The 20,178-nt window shown below is 35.9% G+C and overlaps 2 protein-coding genes across 2 annotated transcripts; one reads left to right on the top strand and one right to left on the bottom strand.

Moving 5' to 3' along the window:
* Positions 1 to 15: 15 nt before the first annotated feature.
* LOC116417117 lies at positions 16 to 1,413 on the bottom strand. Its single transcript, XM_031928363.1, has one exon. It carries the CDS (start codon positions 1,411 to 1,413, stop codon positions 16 to 18), a length of 1,398 nt encoding a protein of 465 aa, XP_031784223.1.
* Positions 1,414 to 5,287: 3,874 nt separating this feature from the next.
* LOC107981217 lies at positions 5,288 to 7,824 on the top strand. The gene is made up of 3 exons (XM_031928362.1): positions 5,288 to 5,292; positions 6,457 to 6,547; positions 7,057 to 7,824. Exons 1-3 carry the CDS (start codon positions 5,288 to 5,290, stop codon positions 7,822 to 7,824), a joined length of 864 nt encoding a protein of 287 aa, XP_031784222.1.
* The last annotated feature ends 12,354 nt before the right edge of the window (positions 7,825 to 20,178 follow it).

Genomic DNA, 20,178 nt, shown 5'->3' with positions numbered 1-20,178 from the left:
CTTGTATACCAAAGGTTAGGTTTTTTGGTTTTGTGAAGATGATTTTTTATTTAGGGGCTTAAGATTATTTGTACTATTACTTAACCTAGCATGTAGTTTCTCCGTAGTACTCATTCGAGATAGCGTTGTCTGTGATGTTTGTAGTGAATTTCTCAAAGGCTGATTTGTAGATGGTAGGTTGGCTGGTTTGTTCTTTTCTTTTTCTCCCTTCAGTTGTGTACTCGTTTGGCTGTTGGTATTGGTATTGTTGTTCGTGTAGAAGAATTGCTGTGCATTCATTCTTGAATAATTCCTTACTGGCATCGTTGTCGAAGTCGATTTTGTTGTTATTGTTGGTGAGAGTATGTTTTGTCCCATATTATCCTTGGGTTGAATCTGGGATGCATTCTGATTCCCATCTTGTAATTGTGTCTGATTGTTGAATACTTCTGGTTCTTTATTTGTTCTATTTCTCAGATTAGGAAAGTCTAGTCTATTCAGTCTTGGAGCATTGGATTTACCAAAAATCCGTGCATGAGCTTCAGCGTATGACAAATTGTCATAAGCCATTCTTTCGCATAGCAATTTATTCTTTTCATAGATTTGACATCTGCTGTCAATAGATTTGTGACTACCCTTGCAGTTTGCGCATCTGGGGGTTACACCTGAGCAACCCTCATCATGGTGTAACTCTCCACACATAGAACAACGTTTCTGGTTTCTGCAGGTTTTAGCCATATGGCCAAATTTAAAACAATTATAGCACTGCATAGGTCTTCTTACGTACGGATCAACTTTGGTTTTAACAAGGCAAATACTAACTTCTTTAGGAAGAAAATCTCCTTTGAAGGTGACCATTACTGATGTAGTTGGTATCCATTTATCATCATCGTTTGTACTGTTAGGATTCTTTCTGTTCATTCTACTAACATTTATAACCTCCAGAGAAGACATGATCTCCGTTTTCAAATCATCTGTTGAAAGATCTATTGGGATGCCTCTCAAGACTCCTTTTCTCATTTTTTTGAATCCTGGGACAAATGTAGTCATATCATTATCCTTGAAAATTGTATCCTCCAATGCTTTATTAGCTTCCTCTCTGTCATTGAAAACTATAATACCTCTAAAGCGTCCGTCCTTTTTTACTTCTTGCACTGTTTTGTAGTACTTTACTACTATCTTTCCCACTTTATAAATATTAAAGACTTTATTTGATGGACTAAGATTTTTAATCCATACTTGGTAAGGACCCTTGCAATTCTCAGAATATCCATCTTTATCAAAACTTTTCTCTCCGGTTTCTATCTCATTTATCGTTTGTTTCTTATATTCGCTTCGGTCAATATTCTCATCTATCTCATTTAACTTTCTCTTGGCTCCAAAATCTATTTCTGAGTGAGCATCTGCATCACTATCCATTTTCTCTGTCGTCATTTTTTAACTTAAAATCCGCCCGGTAAAACCGGGGGATATTTCTTGATAAATCAGCAGCGACCGTTAGCGTTTGAAGCGTGCTAACCTCAAAATTAACCTGACTTCTTTTCTTCTACTCCGGTCTCTCTCGAACAATGAGACACGAAGGAACCGCATAAGGCGGAGCCTATTGTGCAATAGTATAACGCTATTGCCTTCCCTGAGGCAATAGTAACACTTGATTACTCTTTTATTTAAATAATAAGACTCGCTCTTTGTCCAGCGTCCTGACGCCACCTCATTGTATCTATATGCATCGAACTCAGCGAGGTCGACGTAGAGCATGTGGCTCCATCTCCCGTGCTCGAGTTGAACAAGCGGAGTCGCGACTTGCCGCGCTCGCCGGCAGCGCCGCCGGCCTCGTGTCGCGCGCGGCCGGACGAGCGCCGAGTGAGTTGACGATAAGACGCCAAGCTTGACAGCTCGTGCAGTCAAACTAGCGAACGATCGAACGACACTTTGGCTCTTGCGAATTCGTCCGTACGTCCATCGAGTGTTTCTGGTGCTGGTGCTTGTGCTACTCTCTCTCTCTCTCTCTCTCTCTATCTCTCTCTCTCATTCTCTCTAAATCTCTCTCCTTCGTCTCTTTCGCTGCCTGCTACTCGCGTTCGGCTCGCGCCCGGTTCCGCGAATCGTATCTCGCGCGCGTCGAAACGTGCAAGTCGGTAGAACTGCGCCACTGACACGAAGCGAAGATTCTCTCTGAGAATCGCACGAACACGACACACACACGAACACGACACACATTCTTCTTTATCTTCGCAGCTTGTAAAATATTCGAGAGGGGTTTTATGCCTCACGGCTTTCCCCTCTCAATTTGAGCGCGATTACATACTCTCGATTTTCGCTCAATCGACTTCTTTATTTCTCCCACACCTCACTCCTTGCGAACTCGAACACACACGTAAAAAGCGGGAATATTCGCCTCAGAATATTTCGCGCGCGACAATTCAGAGCGGTAATCTTAATTTCTTGTAATTCTGTCTCTTCATAAACTCTGTTCTTCTTTTTATTTGTATGAATCTGCTCTTTTATGCTGCTTGTATTTTCCAGTGTTGTCAATAAATGCGTTACTGAGCTGAAAATGACTCCACATAGATGTATTGACCATCCAACCCTACTGAAAAATATCGCGCGACTGATCACGCGTAATAATGAACCTTTTTTTTGCACGATTAGTCGCGCGATATTCGGAAAAATTCTGTAATTTTTTTTATAGAGTATAAATTACATTCTGATAAGATATTTTATATAACCATATGTTTTTTACATATTTTTTAAATTATAGGTATAAATATATAATTGTGTGCTATTCAAAATTTGTAAAAAAAAACGGTTCAGTTTACATATCTTTGTGAAAAAGTAAGTAATATATTAAAAAAAAATTAAGTACAGTTTATTTATTATAATTTGTCATTTATTTACAAAATAAAAACTACAAATTTCGTACTGCATATTTACAGGTATAGCTTTTATGCACATTTATTGAATATTGATAAACTTAATATTAAATTTTTTTGATTTGGTAGTATTAAACAATAAAAAATAAAATACAATTTTTAAAAAGTACAACAATTTTTCGCAATTCAATCAAAATAGTTATTTGGTACTTGTATAATATATTTTTTTTCTTCAGTTTCAATGAAAACTGCTGGTAATATTATTTGATTTGTGTCTAGACAAATTACATCTCCTATTTCAATTATTTCTTTAACTATACTTGAGTAGACGCTGGCTCTGGTTTTAAGAATTCTACAAATTGAAAATTCTTTTTTATTAGTAATATCTAATAGGAAATGGATGATTTGAACAAATGATTTGTCTTGGAGCTGTACAAAGAAATTACATGAGCGCTTGTTAGTTTTTCCAGATGATGGCATTAAACAATGGTTTATTACAGCTTTCGAAAACACTTTAATTATCCTTGGTAAATTAAATTGCTGAATTAATTGTTGATCTAGAATTTTTTCTGTTCCAAAATACGTGATTTTTGATACTTTTATTGTTTTTTTAGCCAAAGTACCATTTAAGTTTTGACAATAGTCGAGTAAAATTGCAGAACAATTAGGCTATATATTTGTACACATCGTTGTATATTTGTGTACCGTACAATCTGCAAAATAACCCCTTTAGCGCAATGAATTGCTGTAAGCAATTTGTGATTGGCTGCTTCAAAAGGAAATGTTGAATGTGCCCACAACGGACCCCAATGGTAAACACTTTTTACAATATGAATTAATTGATGCACATTGTAAGACATAGCAGTGATCCCATAGTACATTTCTACTTGTGAAACAAATTCATGCAACATTACATTAGCTTGATTCAATTCTGCGTAAGTGATATCCAACTGTAAACATATATGCAATGAATTGACGAACAAAGACCAGTGCCTTAAGAGATTCTTATTTTTTAAAACTATTCTCAAAATAGGTAAGCTATAATAAAGAACCCAGTTCTCCCACTCTCGTGCTTTCCAGTTTGATCGTTCTTTTAATGATCTTGATAAACGACCTACTTGATGAGGCACTTTTATTGTTTTGAGTTGATCATTTATTATATTTATTTCATCATTTGATAATAAATTTAATGAATATTCTGTAAACTGCTGTGCTACGCCAGCTAACATACAGTGCATGTAATCAGGTGTGAAGCCATTTATAATATCAAAACCTTTTAAGAAGAGCAACGGGGAAACATTTCTTATACCATTAACAGGTTTACCTGTTTCATTTGCCTGTTTAACAAAATGAATAGTATTAGTACGATTCCTATCCTCAGCGGGAGGATTTAAGAATGGATATCTCATGCTGCCAGAATGATATACACCAGGATGTAAGTACCAATCACAACCACATCGAGCATTAAATTGCATGGATCCATTCATGGGAGCACGAGCAATTGTATCCACCACGCAATTAGTGGAAATATCTTAATACTGCGTTCTTCATCTTTTATTTTGCAATTAATTCCCACCGTTGACAAATCATTGAAGACTTTAACAAATTCATGTAAAAATGTGCCCATTCTTGGTTTATTTAATCCAAACCATAGGCCAATTGTGATTGTGCTGTTTAATCTGTCTTGCACAGGAATTTTATTCAGCATACCGTAAATTGGCCAAATAGAAAAATTGGAGGACTCAAATACTGGTGCTCCATCAGTATTAAACGCCATTGTAGCATACGCATGTGGATCACTTTTACTTAAGCTTTTGACAAAGTTCCTATATAATTTTCCATCATAAACATCTTTAATATGGTCTGTTTCGTCAATTCTTTCTTTCACCACATAATCGTAATATTCATGGTGAGTTTCTAAATAATCACGTACTGCATCTGTCGGTTCTATTATAGCAAAATAACACAAATTAGATGGATTTGACGTCAATTTTTGTTTTGCAATTCGAACAATTAACATGACTATTCAAATTTTCAAATGTACCCAAATATTGAGAGCACTCTGGACATACACTGTGTAACGTAACATTACTAAATATCCTTATACAACTGATCAATTCTATAGCGAGTTTCAGGCAAAAATTGTTGACCACATATTCGATTAATAAGTTCGACAAACTTGTTATGATGACTTAGTAGATAAATAATATTTAAGAGTCATTAGCATTAATTCTGCTGGACTCCAATCAAGATTCACTAAAATTGATTCAAAAAATGCTTCTTCACTCATTAAGTCTCTAATAGTAGACGATTGTTTATAATTATTCATTAGTAATTTTAGAGTTTCATCATCACTGCTATCTAATTCATCATTGTTTGAATAGTAATCTTCCTAAGAAAATATTTACGAAATAATTAAAAACATTTCTAAGGTTATGGCGTATGCTAAGAATTATGTTAAATAAATAAATAAATCAGCATTTCAAGTAAAGAATTTTTTGCCTGAACTTTATTAAAGAGATGTCAGAGCCATGCTGACTGGTTGAAATGTTATACCTTTTCTAACATCAAAATTGATCGATTTAAAATTATAGTTTAAAGAAAAATGTATATATACGCTTGTATGAAGTAATTCTGCTGATGTATCACCTTCAGAATTTAATTAGTGCGGGTGTATGCGCGGGACTCCAGCTTGATAATTACGTTTCGTGTCATTTTACATGATTATATCGTTAAATCATGTAATTTTACCCCTTAAATTGTTTACAATGTAGTAACCCTTTGCAACGATATCAACGACTTCGAGAACGTTGTTTTTTTTGTTACTGAGTCTGATGCTGATAGTTGTAACGAGCAGACGTGTTTAGAAATAAAGTCGAGTTTGACTTCGCATTTTATTAATTTGTGTTATGTACGGTTATTAATAGCCTTACCCGGTTAGCCGGGGCGGGGGGTACGCATACGCATTCGGTCCAGTAGTCCAGTTAGATTAGACTTTTTCCAGGCACTATATGGATGAAGGAAAAACATTATTGGAAGTTGTTCGGAAGGATATCAGAATATTGGGACAATAGTTTGCGCGCGATTTTCGGCTGTGAAACATTTTTAAAATAATCAAAGAAAGTGCGAAAAACCGTTTTTTGCGCATAACTTTTGAACTGTTGATGCTATTGAAAAAAAGTTTAATACAAAGTTTCCTTACAAATGTAAAGAGTTGAAAAAAAATTGCGATTAAATATTTTTTTAATCTAAAATCCAACACCGTGGTTGTTATTCTTTTTTAATTCTACCCCCAATTAAAAAAAGAATCATCAAAATCGGATCATTAGTTCCCGAGAAGTATTCTAATAAATTTGGCATTCTGAAAAAGGCCTCCCCCCACCCTCACCCCCGGTTATAATTGTTATCGTTCATTTAATTATTGACAATATTTTATTTTATTAGAAAAAAGATGAAATTGTCGAGTTTAACAACGTTATAATATTAGTGTGGTTTTGAACTCCAATAAATAAATAAATTATTTTTCAAAATATCATTTAACTTTCTATCAGGGTGCTTTGAAATATGTAAAATCATACTATTTTCGGTTTTCGTTTTATTATAGCTTGAAGAAATGGCTCGATGCAATTCAGAACGAAAAGCTTTCCAAGTTAGCTGAAAATGACGTCGGTCTCAAGAGTTTAGAAGAAAAACGGGTATGTAGTAATCATTTTTTAGAATCTGATTTTATTCTAGCGTCTACGAGAAGGGTGCTCAAACCAAATACAGTCCCACAATCTAATCTAAGCAACTCTTTTGCATGTATGAACAGTCCTGCTGAAAAAACCCAATCGAATCTAATAACGAATCTAATAACGTAATTCATGAAAATAATTTAAACGTTTTAATAAATCCCCCGACAGTTGCCGAACAGATTGATGACGATATAACTTTTGTAAACTCTGATAACAATAGTATACCTGTAAATCAGCAGCCGACGGTAAAACGTAAAAGTAAAAAACGCGCTATAACATTATCTAATGCTTTAAAAAGATTACAATCTAGAAATGAGACGTTAATCTGAGAAAATAAATCATTAAAACAAAAATTGCTTAGAATAAACAAGCGTAAAAGCCAGGGCAAAATTCGTGTGTCTAAAAAACAGTTAATTGATAAAGCTTCACAGTATTTAAGCAGTAGCGTAACGTCTTTTTTTAAAATGCAGTTAAATCACGATAAAATAAGAAAATGGGAAGAGGATGAAAAGCAGTATGCTTTAGGCCTCTATTATAAATCTCCGAAAGCTTATAAATATTTAAAGGACTCTAAAGGTCATGCTTTACCATCTATTTCTTCTATTCGGAAGTGGGTTAACGTATTAAATCTAAAAGCGGGTAAAAACGAGCATCTTTTAAAGCAATTAAAAATTAAATTAGAAGGTAAATGCGATTTTGAGAACGATGCCGTACTAATGTGGGATGAAATGAGTTTACGTCCCGGGCTCGAGTATAATCTTAAAGAAGATTACATCGAAGGATACCACGATTTAGGCGAGTACGGCGAACGCGAACCACATATGGCAAAATCGGTGTTAGTATTTTTAGTAACGGGATTAACATATGATTGGAAGCAACCGTTGATTTATTTTCCAACAAGCAGTCCAGTTTCGGGAAACAAATTAACAGAAATTATTAGCGACGTGTTACAAATAACTGAAAACGTAGGTTTTAAAGTTCGACACATGGTCTGTGATCAAGGAGCTACGAATCAAAGATCAGTTACTAAGTTAGGCATTAATAAAGATAGACCATTTGTTGAATTTCAAAACCGTAAAGTCACGTTCGGATTTGATGTCCCACACATTTTTAAATGCATTCGAAATAACTTAATGAAAAGTGACCTCTCAATTAAAAATGAAACCGTTTCTTGGACTGCCATTCGTGATTTAAGAGAAATCGAGCGTTCAAAACCTTGTAAAGCAGTGCCTAATTAACTGATCGACATATTAATCCTAACAATTATGAAAAAATGAAGATAAGTTTAGCGACACAGATTTTTAGTAATTCCGTTTACGCGGGTCTTATGGCAGGTGCTACTTCTGGGGATTTAAAAAATCCAACAACGGTCGCGACCGGTAATTTTTGTAAAAGGTTAAATGACTGTTTAAATGCTCGAAGCCCAAATGATCGTAATCCTTTAAAACGCGGTTTATCAAAAGAAAATCCTCAAGTTGAAAAATGTTTACGCGATGCAGTACCCTGGCTTGACCAATGGAAAATGACCGGCGGTAAAAATCCGGATTGTTTTAAAAGTTTAATTATAACAATTAATAGCGTATTAGAGTTATGGAATCAATTGAAAGCAGAGAATACATCATATTTATTAACTTCACGTTTAAATCAAGATAAGATTGAAAATTTTTTTGGTACTATGAGATCTCGATCGGGACATAACGACAATCCAACTGTCATGCAATTTCGTAGAAATTTTCAATACGCTTTAATGATAACGTTGCTAGTACCACCCGTCGGAACAAACTGCGAAACAGATGAGGCGCGATTATTAATTTCCGATTTTAATAAATGCGACGAGGATGATGAGGAAATGATTATTAATTTCCGATTTTAATAAATGCGACGAGGATGATGAGGAAATGATTAAAGAAAAAAACGATCTTAAAGACTCCGCGATGAAGAAACGAATCGACGATTGGTTTATAAATATAGATGCCCAATTATTAATTAACGATGAACTGCAAAATATATCTAATGTTAATGAAAAAGAGCAATGCTCAAATCTTGAAAAATGCAGTAAAAAATACGTTGCCGGTTATCTCGCATTTAAATGTTTAAATAAATATAGCTGCGAAAATTGCATTAAATATTTAATTAATAATGATAAAGTGTTAGATTCATCGTCGGATTTTCTTTTGTTGTGGAAAGCATATCCATCTGCAGTAGGGCAACCTTACGGGAGTTTAAAAGTTCCTACAGATACTTTCCTTTCTGATGTTTCATTAATGTATTATATTTGTGAAAAAGAATTTTTAAAGTCATCTCATCTTACTAACGTACTTGATTTTCTCTTTAATTTAATTAAAAAGCAAATGTTAGATTGTCAAAATCAATTTTTCAGTAATGAGGCGTGTTTAGAGCATCGAATTTTCTTGATTAAATTTTTTCTGAAAACTCACATTTTTAATCACGTGAAATGGATAACTAAAGATTATAGAGATCAAAAAATCAATAAACGATCAGTTTCTATGGATGCACCGAAGCCTAATAAAAAGTTGCTTAAATTAGATTGTTAGTCGTGTATTTATTTTAATATGTTTTTATTTGTTTTAGGCTAGGATTACTACGCTTTTTATAAAAATAATTTTATGATATAACTGTAATTATTATATTAATTATGATGTGATAGAATTTAATATTTATGCATTGACCTCGCAAAGCATTTTTCCCAGGATTGCAGGTTCCAGAGCAGATAAATCCAAATTCTACTTAGAACGAGATCTCGGTATTCGTCAGACGACTATACTAATTTATTTATTTTGCGCGATTTTCAGATTCTTATTTTAACATAATTTTCTTGATAAATTTTTATATTAACATATTTATGCGTTGACCTCGCAAAGCACTTTTTTCCAGGGCTGGTTCCAGAGCAGATTCATCAAAATTCTACTTAGAACGAGGTCACGGTATTTATCAGAAACTGATGTGGGGCTAGGTAGCCACAGGCGGGAATTATTCCTTCCTCATTGTATGTGGACTATATGTTTGATAATGTAGACTTTATCAGGCATATGTCTCCATAAATGATCGGTCTATGATGATACGCGCGTAATAAGTCGCATAGTTAAGTGTGTTTTGTGTTCCAGATGATGCCGAACAGCGCCGGAGATTAATTGCACAGAACAGCAGCTTATATACTAATTTATTTATTTTGCGTAATTTTCAGATTTTTCCTTTCGTTGGTGCTTATTCAATGAAACTAGGCGAGGACTTCCGTGGTTTGTGTAGGGCTATAGGCGAAGGACTCCACGGATTTATTTGGAATATTTATATTAAAAGATTTTTAAATATATTTTTACCGCGTTTTATGATATTATATTTCTAGTCAATTCAAATTTTACGTATTAATTGTTGTAATCTTTTTATATAATTAATTCCAAGTAAATAATAAAAAGGTCCAACGCACTAACAACAGTACCTCAAAGGTAGTGCGGAAATCTGTTGATAACTAATAAAAAATACTTTGTTTATTAATAATATATTACTAATAATAATAGTAATAATAATAATAATGATAATAATGATGCTCATGATCGCAATAAAAAAATATTGATGATGATGATAATAATAATATTAATAATGTAGTAATAGCAGTAGTAGCATTAAAAATAAAATCACAATACAAATAATAATAATTGTAATAGTTATATTTTCACTTACCTGTAAAAATAAAAAATAAAAAATTTTCCAATCGCACGAGATTGGAACCAAGAACAAAAAGATCGAGAGTCAAGTACGTTATCCATTGGACCAACGCTACATACACCCGGTAGTAAGTAGATGTAATATATAAGTTGTGGCCCCATTTGGGTTTAAGGATAATAGTTTAAGTATAATTTTCGGTTTGTGGGGTATTTTTAATATTTATTTGTTTTTGTACATTAAGAATAGTAATTATCGTAGCCGAGGTGCATTATAGTATTATGATCTGTAATCCGCCGGTATACGCAGCCAACGTTACCACCCGGCCGGTACATAATAGTTATCAACCGCGCGCCTCTACTGTTATCGTCCGAACGCTGGAATTCGACTGTCGCGCTGCGCGTGGTCAGGGTGGGTACTTCACCTCGGGGTGCCTCACTTTGGGATGGGGCTCTGTGCTTCTATGGGAGTCTATCTTCGTTGCTCCGGGGCTCCTTATATACCCTCTCTCCTGTGTTACATGCGCGCACGCCATCTACCCGCGCATAGGTATACTATTTACATTTGGCTACTAGCGCCACTCGGTCGGTAACTTGCCTATCTGTTGCTATTCTCTTATACCCGGGCTGGGCCTGCCGTCACATAGCGGTGTAACAATGACTATTATTGTTTTTATTCAATTAGAGCTTAATAAAAGCGATACGATAAATTTTTTTCAAATTACTTTAAATGACAAATTTTTTACTAAATAGATTATTTTTTGGTTTTACTGCAGGATGCAACCTACGCTAGAACCCATTATTTATAGTAGCAAGAGGAACTCTACGCCGATAGACATACTGCCACGGCTAAAGAGATACTGATGCACGCGCTGGACTTGTAAATTTTAAAAGTAACCACGAGACGTTACACTTTGACGACGAGTTAAGCAGAGCATAAATCTTAATCTGATCAATTTTTTTGCGCATCTCGAGAGCGATCTACCAAAACTTTTACGCGCATGCACTAGGGTTGAGCGAGTACCCGAAAAACTCGAGTCGGGTCTAGTCGAGTTTTTTTTTCCGAGTTCGAGTCGAGTACTCGAAAAAATTGAGTACACGAACTTATCGAGCTACTCGAACTTTTCGATCTACTCGAGTTTTCCGAGTTACTCGAACATCTCGAGTATATCGAAATTTTTTAGTTACTCAAAATTATCAGGCCTTCAATAAATGGATATTTGGATATTATATTATTAAATATAGTAAAATTATAACTATTTACATAAATTTTCTATCACTCGGCAATTTGGTCAAAATTTAAACTTTATTGTTAAAAGACATAAGTGAATAAAAAAAAAATACTGGCTGATCATGCATCTAAAAGAATAAAAAAAGGTATCCATGTTTTTTTATTCTGTAAACCTAATAGTTTCTGTTACAATGCCGCTACCCTAAGCGGGTCTTGGGCGTTGTCGTCCAGATCGGACGGGTGGGTGCCTATCACCACTACACAGCGCGTCCTTAGGTTGCGGATAGAGGAACAGCCCCTGAGAAAGAGGTTAGCTGCGAATAAATTGAATAAGCAGTCGCGGACAGCCGATAGGAACAGGCGTGGGTGTGATGAGCCCACACTGTCGAACGCATTCATCTAGAAACACTACGCAAGCACCAAAACAATAAAAACACTTCACATTATCTCTTATCTCTCAATCTATCTCTTTCATCACACATTACAAAAATGGGCCAAAATCCTGCTGCCGAGGAGGATGCGGGAGCGATGACAACTGCCCCGAAAGGGGATGTGTAGAATGATTCGTCACCTGGTCTTACGCGGTAACGATGCCAGCGAAGGCGCGATGCCTTGCAGGGGGGCGTTAGGATGCGAGAATGAAACCGTAGTGTGTCTGACAACGAATTGACACTGTCCTCGTCAAAGTCGGAAAGCTCTCATACTTAGTTCTAGAGAGGTATGGGGGTTATCACCTCTAGAACGGTGGACTCACCTGCGATCGGAACAGGATCCGAAGCGCGCGGGTTTAAAATAACATCATGGCTCAAAAAAATCAAATCCGAACCAAAAGGGACTTAAGGGTCGGAACTTGGAATGTTCGCAGTCTATACAGAGCAGGTGCGTTTAAAGAACTCGTAAAGGAAGCTGATAGGTACAATCTAGATTTGGTAGCAATACAGGAATCGCGGTGGCCAGATGGCGGAGTACTAGCATCGGGTAACTTCACGTACCTGTATGGGGCCGGGAGTGGGGGATCTCTAGGCACCGGATTTCTCGTAAGCAAAAGCATCATACATTCGGTTAAAAGTTTCAAATCCGTCAATGATAGGCTCTCGTACATCATTATCGAAGGTGAATGGTATAGATATGTATTTATTAATGTACACTGTCCTACGGAGGACAAAGAAGAAGAAGCTAAGGATCTCTATTACGAAACTTTAGAGCAGGTAATCGACCAGTTCGCGTCTTACGACACAAGAATAGTATTAGGCGATTTCAATGCTAAAATAGGTAGGGAGGAAATGTTTAGGCCTACTATAAGTAAGGAAAGCCTGCACGAAGCCAGCAATGATAACGGTATTAGGGTCATAAATTTCGCGGCGGCAAAAGATCTTATAATCAAAACTACGTGTTTTAAGCACAAGAACATACACAAGGCAACGTGGACATCGCCGGACGGGGCCACACAGAACCAAATTGATCATTTCCTCATTGAAAAAAGACGTCATACTAATGTTCTTGACGTAAGGGCTTACAGAGGGGCAGATAGCGACTCGGACCACTTGCTAGTAGTAGCCAAATTAAGAGCTAGACTAGTAGCGAATCAAAATAGTAAGCGAGCAAACAAGGTAGAAAGCTTCGATATTGAGAAACTACGAGATAGAACAGAGCGAATTAGGTACCAGATAGAAATTAATAACAGGTTTCAGGCACTTGAAGCAAACACATCGCCGGAGGGGAATGACGAACCGAATAGCTTATGGGGGGACATCGAAAAAACGATAAAAGAGGCCGCGAACAAAGTACTGGGTAAAAAGAAAAAGCCAAAGAGCAAACCATGGTTTGACGAAGAGTGCGAACTCTGGTTTGAAAGGCGCAAAAAGGCTAAATTAGATAGCTTACAAAATAGAAGCGATAGGACCGTATTCTAACGTAAGGAAACGGACGAGCGCGATCTACAGAAATAAGAAGCGGGAGTATCAAAAGAATCTTATTAGGAGAATAGAAACTAACAGTAAGGAAAATAACCCCCGCGAAATGTACAGAGGGATTAACGCCATCAGAAAGGGTTTTAGGAGTAGAGCGCAATTGATGAAGGACGAAAACGGGGACCTCGTAGCAAATGACAACGAATTACTGTCGCTGTGGAAAAATTATTTCGATAAATTATTAAACGTGCACGAAAATAGCGAAGAATTAGGGGACGAAATTCACACTGCTGAACCCCACGTGGAGGAACCGAGCTACCAAGAAGTAGAGGCCGCGATTAAAAAACTAAAAAACAATAAAGCCGCGGGAAATGACTCTATACCAGCCGAGTTACTCAAATATGGGGGCATCGAGCTCACTTTCAAAATCTATAAACTAGTATGTGCCATCTGGAAAAATGAAACAATACCCGAAAATTGGAAGGAATCTATCATTATACCGATTTTTAAAAAGGGGGATAAGACAGACTGCAATAACTATAGGGGTATTTCACTTTTAGCAACGTGCTACAAAGTTCTGTCAAACGTAATACAAGCTAGACTCACTCCATTCGCGGAAGATATAGTAGGAGATTATCAGTGCGGATTTCGGCGCAACGGATCGACGAGCGATCAAATGTTTACCATAAGACAGTTGTTATAGAAAAAGTGGGAATTTTGCGAAACCATACACCAACTATTTATAGATTTTAAAAAAGCGTACGACTCTATTAAGCGAAGCAAAATGTATCAAATTCTAGTACTTCTCGGTGTACCGAAAAAACTCGTGAGATTAATTCAAATATGTCTGAACGGAAGCACGGGAAAGGTCCGAGTAGGCGGTAATGTATCAGAACCCTTCATGATACGCGATGGTTTAAAACAAGGGGATGGACTCTCTACGGTGCTGTTCAACTTAACGTTAGAATATGCCGTTAGAAAAATGCAGGTTAGCCAGATGGGCGCAACGCTTAATGGAACAACGCAGATACTAGGCTACGCAGATGATTTGGATATACTGGGGGATTGTAGGGAAACGGTAGCAAGAAACGCGGAAATCCTCATAAAAGCGGTGGAGTATACAGGGTTAGAAGTGAGTGAATCAAAAACAAAGTACATGATTGTGGATAAGCTAGGGATCTGCAAAGGGGAGGAATATCTCAGAGTTGGGAATTTTACTTTTGAAAAGGTTAGCGAATTCAGGTATCTGGGTACGACCATAAATGATAGAAACGAGATTAATGTCGAAATAAATAAGAGACTCCATTCGGGTAATGCTTGCTTCTACGCCGTGAGTAATTTACTTAAGTCGAGGCTGTTGTCTAAAAACGTTAAAATAAGAATATACAGTACAATAATACTGCCGGTGGTTCTGTACGGGTGCGAAACGTGGGCCCTCACTAAGCAGGCGGACAACCGTTTTAGGGTATTTGAAAATAAAGTCTTGCGAAAAATATACGGGCCGCAGAAAGATGAGGAAACCGGGGAATGGAGGAGACTACACAATGATGAGTTACACAATCTGTACGCGTCACCAAATATTAACAGAATAATAAAATCGCGCAGATTGGGATGGGCAGGGCACGTAGCGAGAATGGGAGACGACCGTACGGCAGCGCGTGTCATGAAGGGCAGGCCGATGGTAACGCGACCTCTAGGTAGACCTAGACGTAGATGGGAGGACAACGTAAAAGCGGATCTAGTAGAAATAGGACGGGTGGGTGTCGATCGGAGAGGTGCATCTTGGGTGGGGTTGACACAAGATAGGGCAGCGTGGAAGGCTTGCGTAGATGAGGCGATGAACTTTCGAGTTCCAAATGCCATGTAAAAAAAAAAAAAAAAAAAAAAACTAATAGTTTTTGAATTAAAAATATAAATAAACTTGATTTTTTCAATATTAAGTTATTTTTTATTTAAAAACTATTAGGTTTACAACAAAATTATAGATACCATTTTTTATCCTTTAAACATGCAGAATAAGCCAGTATTTTTTGGGCGCCAGGTCCGTTTTGAACCCAGTTAATGTATGTATATCGCACTGGCATGCTCTTGTCTGTGAGCCTGTGTTTGTTAAGTCACATAGACATGGTGCATACGTAATATTGTCGCTCCGTACGAGGACTAGCACAGTTCAAATTTTCAAACGAAAACTAGTACAACTCACGATTTGCCGCGAAGAGTAGCACAGTTCAGAAGTACGGTAAAGAGTAGCACAACTCGCGACTTTATATTACTTAAAATCAGGGACCGTTTCAAAATTATACTTTTGTTTCGTTTTGATTTTAATTTCAATAAATTATTTGGTTTTTGATTTGTTTTTATGTTTGAAAACCAAAACAAAATGATATCGTACTTTCGTGTAGTTATCGATAACGAAATAACAATAAAAATTAAAGGAATATTATTTTGTTTTTATTTGGGTTTTCGAACGGAAACATACTTAGTGAATCATTTCGTTTCGTTTTTGAAAATGCAAACCAAATTGAAATCAACTTAAAAAAAAGAAATGTTTAACATTTTACTTACGTCTTTATTGTAAGAACAAAAACAAAAACCAAAACGGCAAAACGTCATTGTAATGACAGAAACGAAAATGAAAACGAAAATACGTTTTTATTGTAAAAACCAAAACGAAAACAAAATTATTAGATAAATTTGTTTTTAATTCATGCACATTAAAAAATAGTAGTTATTTAAAATGTATGGTTAGAAATCCTCTTACGTACAGATTATGTAAATTTTAAATAATTAAAATTGATATATATTTTGTTTTATTTGCATTTTCAGTGGTTGTCGTCGTTATTGAATTATACACGAAAATGTGGTTTAAAAGAAAACATTTATTTTGGTAAATAATGGGTGGAACATTCTGGAAAAATACTTGATAACGGAATGCAATAAGTACGTCTAATAACAATTTTAAATTATTTTATAAACTACTATTTTTTGACTTATACATATAATACTTATTATAGAATGGGCAATATCTGAACAAATTAACATTGATTCTTAGAAGTGCTAGCTGAACTGTCAGCAGTACTGGTAGATGCAGTGGTTTTCTCACTTTCTTGGTTATTATTTTGTGGTTTCTTTTTATTTGCATTGTTAGATTTCTTCGCTCTTTTCGACTGCTCTTTTTAAAAAAAACCATTGCAGCTAATAAGCAAGATGTCCTCAATTAATTGTGGATCCAAATTTGCTCTTAAATCAGAGTAGATGAATTTCATAGCCGAAAATATTCGTTCAACACTGACCTACGTCATAGGTACAGCGTTAACAATTATAGCCAACAAGTATAACTCAGGGTCAGAAATTTTCCGTCGCTCCCAATAATGTAGCAAATACTCTTGCCGTCGAAGCCTTGGAGTTGCCCTAAATTCCATCAATATTTGTTTGATTCTGGACGTATCTTCCTCCCCATGTTCAAATTGTTGCGATTCGGCCATTTCAATATTATTTAAGTAGACGTCTAGATCATCAAGATCCTCTGCTGATTCTGTAGCCTACTCAATAAAATTATAATTAAATTATCTTTAGAATTATTCATACAAACAACTATATCGTAAAAAATGAATGCTAGTATACGGTATATACATTTTAATAATCTCGGAAATTTCGCAAGGACCGAAGCAGAGATGAGAGATAAGGTTAGCATGTGATATTGAAAAACTCAAATGATCTAATAATAATAATAATTGACGATTTGGCATGCAAGCGAAGAAGCAAGCAAGCAAGTTAGCACGCATCATTTAATTTGACTAAATTTTTGTTAATCGCGTACCCATAAACAGGTACCTGAGACACTAATTTAGAGGTATAATCGTACTTGAACTCGAACTCGATCGCAACGCACTAAGCCCGTTAATTCAAGTTCAAATTTTCATTTTAATACAGTGCGCTGCAAATAAATTTTGATGTTTGTACTTTTATTTTAGAATTCAATGATTAGTAATGCAACAAAATAGTACATTTCGATACGGGTATGGAAGGTGATTATTTACCTCATGTGACATTTTTTACACGAGCGAAGCGAGTGCGAAAAGTAAAATGAGGTATAAAAATCACCTTACACACCAGTATCGAACCGTATTTTGTACCACGAGTGCCGAAAAATCAAATTAAAGTTTTGATTTTGAGGTTAGAGTGGATATAAAGATATTTAACCGACATAAGGTACAAGAATATTTTTTCTAGAGGAAAAGATAACCGAAAAATAACAAATAATATTGCTGATAATGTATTATGTCAGCGTATAAAATACGCGCGATCACCTACGTAAGAAAAGGGAAAGACGAAGAACTTGTATAACGATAGCTCTGATTGAATTGTATTTTGCGATAATCGTTAAAGATTAATTTTTACAATTTCTATATAGTTTACCTCAGTAGATTGGATTTCTTGTGAATCGTTTGTTTCTTTTTCTTTACTATCTTTTTCCATTCGACAAAGCTGAATCCACAGTTTAATTAAGTTTCTTACAGCCCGGTTTTCCATTCTTAGGGAATCACAATCATCCGTTTCGTTTGATCTATTATTAATGAAATAATTAACAAACTTGACAAATCCGTCCATTAATCAATATACAGGGTGAGTCATTTTAATCTTTAATCTCAATTATCTCGTTGGCAAAGCATGCCAGTGAAAAAAGTTTCGGATAAAGGTTTTAGGATTTTTCCCTGGCTATCTGATAATGACCTTGACAATGTCATTGAGCGTGACCTTCAAGGTCATTTGAAGGTCAAGTCGATTTTTTCAAATAGAAACCCCTACTTTTGGCACCAGAAATGGAAAGAGCGGGAAATTTTACGTTTGAATATGACCTTGCCTTGACCTTGAATTCAATGGTCAAGGTCATTGGTCATGCCGATAACAGTACAACTGGTTAGCTGAACTCGAATGCATTCAAGGAGAAAATGTTACCCACAAAAGTTTTCAGTTTTCTCCCCGGCTGACGAATGGTCATCTTGACCCTGTCGTTAAACAGGATCTTTAAGGGCATTTCAAGGTCAAGTTGATTTTTTGAAATAGAAACCCCTACTTTTAGCCCCATAAATGAAAAGAGAGTGACATGCGTTCAAAAATGAAAAAATTTTCAATATTTCCAGAAATTTTCAATATTTTCTAAAATTTTCGTAATTTTTTCAGTTTTCAAAAATTTTAAAGTCATTCCATTATTTTGTATTAGTGTCAATTTTCAAAATTCTTGATGTAGTTAAGTCATTCCATTATTTTGTATTAGTGTCAATTTTTGAGAGTGAACTACTCTTAACAGTTATGTAGATAGCAAATTAGTGCCGAAAAGCTTAATCGTGTTTTTTACTTCTTGTAAATCGATAATTATTATTGAAAAAAATCTGTTTCCCTGTTTACTGGTCTGTAACAAATTATTTTGATTTTGATCATGGCTGATTATGGTCCCAACGAAATCGTTGATATGATCATGATTTTGGGAGAAAGTCGAAATAATTATGCAGCAGCTGCCAGACTTTATGCTGAACGCTATCCCAATAGGAGACACCCAAGTAATGTTACTATTCAAACCTTAACTCAGAGAGCTCGAAATGGAGCTTTTGTTCGTCAACGCCGTCATCATGAATACGATGAAAACGATCCTCGTGTTATTACCATTCTAGCGATTATTCATCTTGATCCTCACATTAGTACTCGACAAATAGAAAGAGAAATAGGTATACCTCAATCAACAGCATCCCGAATATTGAGAGCGAGAAGATATCATCCTTATCACATAACATTAACACAACAGTTAACTCCAAATGATATGATTTTGCGAGTACGTTTTTGTCGATGGGCAATACGAATGATTCAACAAGATCAAGACTTTTTCAGGCACGTTCTTTTTTCAGATGAATCAACATTCAGAAACATTGGAGAATTGAATAGACATAATTGCCATTATTGGTCAGATGAAAATCCTCATTGGTTCAGGCCCATAGACAATCAACACCGCTGGAGTGTTATGGTCTGGTGTGGAATCATCAATGGCTATTTGATTGGTCCTTATTTCTTTGAAGAGAACGTGAATGGGGTAAACTTTTTGAGATTACTTCGAGACATTTTACCTGAATTACTAGAAAATATAGACCTAGCCACAAGGCTAAGAATGTGGATCCAATTAGATGGATCACCACCACATTATGCACGCATTGTTCGTGATTATTTAAACACCCGCTACAATGGCAGGTGGATTGGGCGAGGTGGCCCAGTTACCTGGCCCCCTCGTTCACCTGATTTAACCCCTCCCGATTTTTACTTATGGGCATATCTTAAGAATGTTGTTTATGCTCAACGGCCAACAACGCGAGATAATATGATCGAACGCATTCGTACAGCTTGTGCAGCAATCCCTCGAGATGTTCTACTTAGAACCATAAGACAATTCAGAGCTCGACTTGATCTTTGCATCCAACAAAACGGCGGTAATTTCGAACAATTAATCAATGGTTAACTCCAGTTAACATTCCATAAAAATACCAAAAAAATAACAAAAAGGGAAAAAACAAAAAAAAAACCAAATAAAAAAAAATAAAACAAAAAACAAAAAATGGGATGCTAAATCCTTTTAACAACCTCCTCGATGGTTCATCCTGGGTTCGGCTGATGTCAAAGGTAATTTCCGCACAAAAGATGATTTGTTTCCAAAATCACATGTTCGAACGTAAAATTTCCCGCTCTTTCCATTTCTGGTGCCAAAAGTAGGGGTTTCTATTAGAA

The sequence above is a fragment of the Nasonia vitripennis genome (genome assembly GCF_009193385.2).
Source record: "Nasonia vitripennis strain AsymCx chromosome 4 unlocalized genomic scaffold, Nvit_psr_1.1 chr4_random0006, whole genome shotgun sequence".
NCBI classification, from domain to species: Eukaryota; Metazoa; Arthropoda; class Insecta; order Hymenoptera; family Pteromalidae; genus Nasonia; species Nasonia vitripennis.
Note: the sequence above shows the minus strand (reverse complement) of the source record. Positions and strands in the feature narration are given on the sequence as shown.

Bases quoted from the DNA above. Each gene is read 5' to 3' on its own strand.
- LOC116417117 (XM_031928363.1), bottom strand. From the start codon at position 1,413: ATGACGACAGAGAAAATGGATAGTGATGCAGATGCTCACTCAGAAATA.
- LOC107981217 (XM_031928362.1), top strand. The intron at 6,548-7,056 runs GTATGTAGTAAT...TTTAAAATGCAG, and splicing joins AGAGTTTAGAAGAAAAACGG to TTAAATCACGATAAAATAAG.